Below are 6,495 nucleotides of genomic sequence, written 5' to 3'. Positions count from 1 at the left end.
ATCCAATGGCTAAAAATCTACTAGTACCAATAACTTGATACTTTTAAAAGCATAGGAGCTCAATTCTATATACTATATATATATATATATATATAATATATATATATATATATAAACAATTAAATTTGTTAGAAAATAATAGGAACTTTTAAAATTTTAATAAAATTTATAATATTTTAAAATATAAAAAATTTTGGACCAAATTGTCCTCCCCAACAGTCAAAAAATTTGACTGCTGGGAAGGAGGATAAAATTGCTCCTCTTCCAAGATCAAAGAGGAAGATATGAGACTTGGTAGAGGCCGAAGGTAGCGGCAGAAGTTGGGAAGAACCCAAGGTCTGCTAACCTTGAGAGAAGGGCTTCCCCTTCTCCCAAGGTCAGTCCGAACGGGCCAACCCCCAAGGGGGCGGGCCTTCGGGCCGTGCCGGGCAGTAGGTCAGACTGTTGGCCCAGCAAGGTCCAGACCCATTGCTGGCCATGCTGGGCCAACGAGTCTAAAAATCTGGCCCAGCACAGCCTAATATGGGAGGTCGAGAGTCTAGACGGCCAGTATCTACAGTATTCATGCTGGGCCACAGCCCGGCCCGCTCTAGTGCCAGGCCGGACGGTCCACAGGCCACCCGGCCCATTTGGCACCCCTATCTGTACACGACCCACCAGCAATGACAATTTTTTCTTGCCCCACAAATATCACAATTAAGACCAAATTTCGGCAGAAATTCACATCTACGAGACAAGGGGTACAGAGAGGGGTAAACCACGAGTTCATGCTTCCCCAAAAATTGACCAACCAGCCTAAAGTTTTACAATACCATAGATGGGAAAGCAGTTAACAAGAAAATAGACTTAAACGAACAAAAATATTAAGTGCGATAACAGTATGAAAACTTGCAACTTCCCAGCCATCGGAACATACTAATAAAGAAGAGTACATCTGAAAACTAACTACTTCCCAGCCATCAGAACACATACTAATAAAGAAGAGTACATCTGATAACAACACTGCATGGAAATCATCTCGTCTTATGGCGGTATTTCCAATGGTAAAACTCTCTATCTTACAGCTGGCTAAGAAGATGGATCATCTGGTGCTCTTCCTTTCTCCTTCCTTTCTTTCCATCTAGCCCAAACCCACCTAAGAACCAAGAATCCTCCTAGAATATACACCTGAGAACAAGGCAAATCAAACTTCAAATTGTACAAACTCCATAACTGAAAGTTTGAAATCAGCCTGAGCAGTTTTTAGGCTTCAAACCACTAGAGATCACTCCTAGACATTTGACATGTGAATATGGGATGTTCTTTGTGTGCTGCCACAGTAACCTATATTAATATGGGACCTGAAGCCCAGGTAAGTTCAGGGCAATTGTTACTCGTATGCCCATATAATCTCCATCCCCCCTTGGGCTAGTCTTGTGTGCATACTATTAAATATAGAAATATAAAATACCTTCCTCTACTAGCTTAAGCTTTTGGAGAACAATAGTTGTTTCATATAATTTAACATATACAAATGCATGTGTTGATGTTGGCTTATGCGCGCGCATGTGCCGGCATGTGTACATGCCAGTGTGGTTGCCATTGATGATCATTTAGCAGCCTGTGTAAAACCATTAGCTAAAAGTCATTTATATTAGAGGAAAGTTATCAATAATCAATATTTTATCATCACATGTTCAATATAACCAGCATAGGTTAATTCGCCAAGTGAAAAACACTGAACATCCAAATAAATTCTCAAGGTGTAATCGAGTTGCATAATGCCACAGCCAATAGAATCAGAAAGAAAAATGGAACATAAATAAAATAAACTTTCAAAGAGGTGCAATTAGTTTAATATCATTCCAAATGACAAACGATATGCAGCTTCATAAATATCCACTAAAACTTTTGATGCTGTCAAGACCCTGAAGTGCTAGGTGTGAAATCTCTACAGCTCAGCGGGCAGGACGTTCTGGCACAACGGTTGATCACAACATTCATCCAAAATGCAGTGATGAAACTACCATCGGGAATGATCCAAAGGTCAGCCTATCCGGTGGTTCAGAAGCACTCCGCCTTTGGAGACAGTGAGATCATTTTGTGTAAATTCTATGCCCCAAGCAGTTGAGAATTCACTGCTTAGAGTTCTCCTTACATAAGTTAACCCCTCCCCCCAAACAACCAAAAAAATAAAAAAAATAAAAGAAAAATAGAGAACGTCATAAAGCAAGATGATAAAATAAAATGCATCAAGTGCCCCAGAAAATCTAGATGTTCAGCCCAACGTTTATAAATGTGTTAAGCCACATGACAGACCCAATAACAGAATAGTCAATCATACTTTCGTGTCAACTATTCTGTTAAATTTAAGTTTGGTGAGTTACATTTTACAATCTCTAAAGCATAGATATAAAGATAAGCATATAAAATCAGAGAATAGCACAAGTATGAGCTCATTCATACTAATCCTTGCTCAAATAGAGAACCCGGCTTATTTGGTTTGAACTTAGTAGGGCCTGCAGAGAAAATCCTGTGGTGTCCTGAAATAAGCTTTTCCCTCGAGTTACAGTTTGGTGGAAAATTTCCTTGACAACATTACATTGCAAACGATGTGCTATTTCCTTGTAAAAGATAAGAAAACGCCTAGCAGTATACATATTCATCTATTTACTTAGAATACATATGTATACATAGGCATGTAGATACAAATGATATGTATAAGTGAATGAATGAATGAATGGATGTGTGCATGTGTACATATGTATGCATAAAAATATGGCGTTTATGCACGATATAAAACAACAATATGTGGCCATCAGCTGATACTGCATGTATAACATTTGTATGCATGAGTTGGATAATAATCTTTTAGTTAAATAATTTTCATTTGAATTAGCTGTCGAAATACCAAAACCAGACTGCCTATTCAAAAGCTCCACATAGCCGGTCACAATAATAGCTACTAAAAGATATACTTTTCTTTGTGTGTGTGCATGCACGCGCATGTGCGAGTGAATTTGGAGGGGGGAGGTGGGGTGGGTTCCGTATCTTTGCATCAAGTAGCTGAAAAATGGGCATATAACCAGAGAGCTATTTGGAGGGGGGAGGTGGGGTGGGTTCCGTATCTTTACGTCAAGTAGCTGAAAAATGGACATAACCAGAGACCTTAACTGCTAAAATGCACAACATTAAAGCATCCAAATTATAGTCTCTCGTAATTACTTTAATTTAACAAGTGTATAGCAGCACATGCAACATACTTGGAGGCTTTCAGAATTAATTCCCGTATAAAGTGGTTTATTAAATTTCTCTACTCCTACTTAATGCACAAGTAGAAAACACCATAAGCTATGATTACTTTTTAGGAAGGTTCAATACTTCAAATCACAGCCAAAGACCTGGACGGCCAATTTATTAGCCCACGAATCCAATGTAAAACATTTAATACATTTCACATGATGAGAGATGGGAGGAAACACTCCATGGTTCTGTTCACCTGTGTGCTTTAGAATAACATGCAAAAGTGCAGAAGTTTCGGGACAGAAGCAGTCGTAATGGCAACTTCATGCGGGCTAAAATATGCAGAGTCTCGACTTAGCTAGCAATACATCCTGGTAATTCCTTCTAGGGTTTCGAAGCTATTAGCAACGATCATCTCCTCCGACAAAGCAGGGAAGAACTAGCTAGGAAGGTCGTATAGTTTGGTTCGTTTACCTGCCACATGGTATGAGGAGTGGCGTCGTCGGCAGCGTCTTCAGCCTCGAGCTTGATGGGGGGGATGGAGTTGAGGTTTCGCCGGGCGTCCGGAAACGTGACCATTGCTGGAGCGCTCCTCTCTCCTCCCGCCTCCCGCCCGCCTCCAACGCTTTCTTCCGCCTCCGCTCCGTCGCCCATCACTCCTCGCTCCTCCTCCGCTACGTCCACGATCGAGGATCTCCCCGCTTCCCAATCCGACGAGCAAGCAAGTCCTCGCTGCCCTATCCAAGTTTTATTCTAGAAAGCAGAAGAATTTATCATTGCTGGACACGCGCGACTCACGTGCTATGCAGCACGCCGACGTTACAGGACTGCTCAGGGCGGCTCCTAATTGATGGCCCAGCCCAGCCCGGCCCGGCCCGGCCCGTCCTTCCCGTTCAAAGGCTTGCTTTTGAGAGCAGTTTTCTCCATCCGGAATCAGGCCTATTCAGCGGGCGCCGCGATCGGTCTGGCTCCACCACCAACCCCGATTGACGACGAGCACCCTGCAGAAAATTATGGCCTGCACCGAACGCCGCAGTCCGCACCCCTTTTTTAATTTCAATGGAATCCTGAACTCGCACTTTTTTTCATAAATTCTATCTACTATTTCTAAAGGCAGTGTTTGGAACAGGGATAAGAGGATAAGGAGAGGGATAATCCCTATCCCCTTTATATCCAAACGTAAATTTTTTTATCCAAAAATAGTAGTTCTCACTTACTGTCGTTTGATTATAAATAAAAATAGAGTCCAAAATTTTTAATTATTGATATTTAGATTGTTTTTAAAAAATATTATAATTATAAGGTACAGTAAAATTTTGATTTTAAAGTTTTTTACACACGAAATTATAAAGCTCTCTGTGGTGTACGAGATGTATTCGTGCATCCGCCGCAGGCAAATTTGACAATACTCGGGCAGACGTCTCTGACTCCACTAAATATAAACATATAAATATAGTGCCAACATCTTTCATCTAATTTGCCAAAGCTTCAAACCGAGTGATCCTTTTTGCCAAAAAACTACTGAACTTACTTGGTAAGTAATATTAGGATAATTAGTTATCTGAATCTCAAAATATCTTTCTATCATTAAGCATTTATTGTATGTTCAATTATGTTTTTTTTATTTTATTGCATCTACTATGCCTGCTGCAGGTAGCTAAACTGAAAGAGGATGATGTGGTTTGCATAATCAAGAACTCTGCTACTCTGGCTGGATCCCTATTCACACTGCACATTTCCCAACACTTTCTGATTCTGACTAAGATGTAAGATTTGTTGCTGTTTTTGTTTTTTTCTCTTTCTACTCTTTTCTTTTTTGCATTAGAGGGCTTGTTTTCCCCCTCCGATTAGAAATTTAGAACATCTTCTAAATTTACTGGTTTCTCTTTGCAGCAAATCAGAAGAGTTTGTTCTATGTATTTTCTTTCATTCAGAAACAACTTTTTTCTAATATAAACATTTTAATCATGCAAATCAGTATACAGAAATTTTTGGAGGTCTCCTCCTCTGCTCTCTCTCTCTCTTTCTCTCTCTCACACACACACTTTCTCTTTTCTTTTCTTTTTTTTTATTCCTGCCTTGCGTATTTGTTTTCAGCGCTGTTCAAATGTGTTAACACAGCCTTCTGGTTGATTTGATCTGCACTTTGTATCATTTATTTTTTCAGGTTATCAGCAAATGGGGTGTTCGAAATAAGATTGACTTCCTTTCATTGTCTTACACCAGGCATGCAGAAGATGTTCGGCATGTAAGTGCATTTTTCTGGGGAAAATATATAATTGAGAAATACTTCTATACACCGACCAATTTAAATCCGACCATTCAATTTTTGAGGTTAAGATTGACTTTTACACAATGATAACCTGCTCAACAGATTACCAATCAATCATAAAGATAATATTTGAAACTATGCATTAGCTAATTACCAAATTTGATAATATCCAACAAATCTTCATTTCCTAATTTAATTTTGTTACTTACCAACTTAGATAATGGCTAATTTCATAAGTGATAAATCTTCATAAATTCGAATTTAAAATTTAACTTGAGTTTAAACTTTATATTTATAATATTTAAATTTTAGAAAGAAAAATTTATATTTAAACGAGTAAACATTTCAATTCAAATTGTCAATTCAATATTAAACTAACATGAAAGTTCAAAAATTAATGTTAATATCTTTAAAATTGTAATTTAAGTTATAGTGTATTTATAAACTTTTATTATTTATTTAAATAAAAGATTTCTACATTTTAAAGTAAGTTGAAATTGTTAATTCAATATTGAAAAACAGCATTAAATTTTCAAAATATTGATCAAATTTAAATTATAAATTTAGATTTAATTTATATTATACTTAAAAAATAAATTTTGTTAACTATTTAAACATAAAGTTTCGATGTTTGAAAATTAATTTTAAATTATAAATTACTAAATTTATGACTCAAATGCGATCATAAATTATTATTAAAATCGGCTTTAAAAATGGACAATTTAATTAAAAATTTATTCTTTCCATGATTTAAAGGTAGTATGCAAAACTTTCCAATATTAGTTATTTATTTTTTTAATATTAGCTTTTTTTTTTAGGGTTTAGGGTTTAGGGTTTCGGGTTTCGGGTTTCGGGTTTCGGGTTGTTGAAGTCAAGTTTCTGATGCTCTAGGAGCAGTTTAAGCCCAACATATACATGTGAAGGTTTAATACCAACTATAGCGCAGCGATAGGATTTCTTTTTAGAACCCAGACCGGATTGTGAGCCGGGCTGTATCACAC

General features: G+C 37.5%; 1 protein-coding gene across 1 annotated transcript; it reads right to left on the bottom strand.

Moving 5' to 3' along the window:
- LOC109723420 lies at positions 742–3,973 on the bottom strand. The gene is made up of 2 exons (XM_020251777.1): positions 3,697–3,973; positions 742–1,167 (listed from the first exon to the last, which is right to left on the bottom strand). Exons 1-2 carry the CDS (start codon positions 3,874–3,876, stop codon positions 1,069–1,071), a joined length of 279 nt encoding a protein of 92 aa, XP_020107366.1. The 5' UTR covers positions 3,877–3,973; the 3' UTR covers positions 742–1,068.

This window comes from Ananas comosus, linkage group 17 (genome assembly GCF_001540865.1).
Source record: "Ananas comosus cultivar F153 linkage group 17, ASM154086v1, whole genome shotgun sequence".
Taxonomy (NCBI): Eukaryota; Viridiplantae; Streptophyta; class Magnoliopsida; order Poales; family Bromeliaceae; genus Ananas; species Ananas comosus.
The sequence above is the reverse complement of the archived record's forward strand: the minus strand, read 5'-3'. Positions and strand labels throughout refer to the sequence as shown.

Bases quoted from the DNA above. Each gene is read 5' to 3' on its own strand.
- LOC109723420 (XM_020251777.1), bottom strand. From the start codon at position 3,876: ATGGGCGACGGAGCGGAGGCGGAAGAAAGCGTTGGAGGCGGGCGGGAG. The intron at 1,168-3,696 runs GTAAACGAACCA...CCTTGTTCTCAG, and splicing joins CTCCTCATACCATGTGGCAG to GTGTATATTCTAGGAGGATT.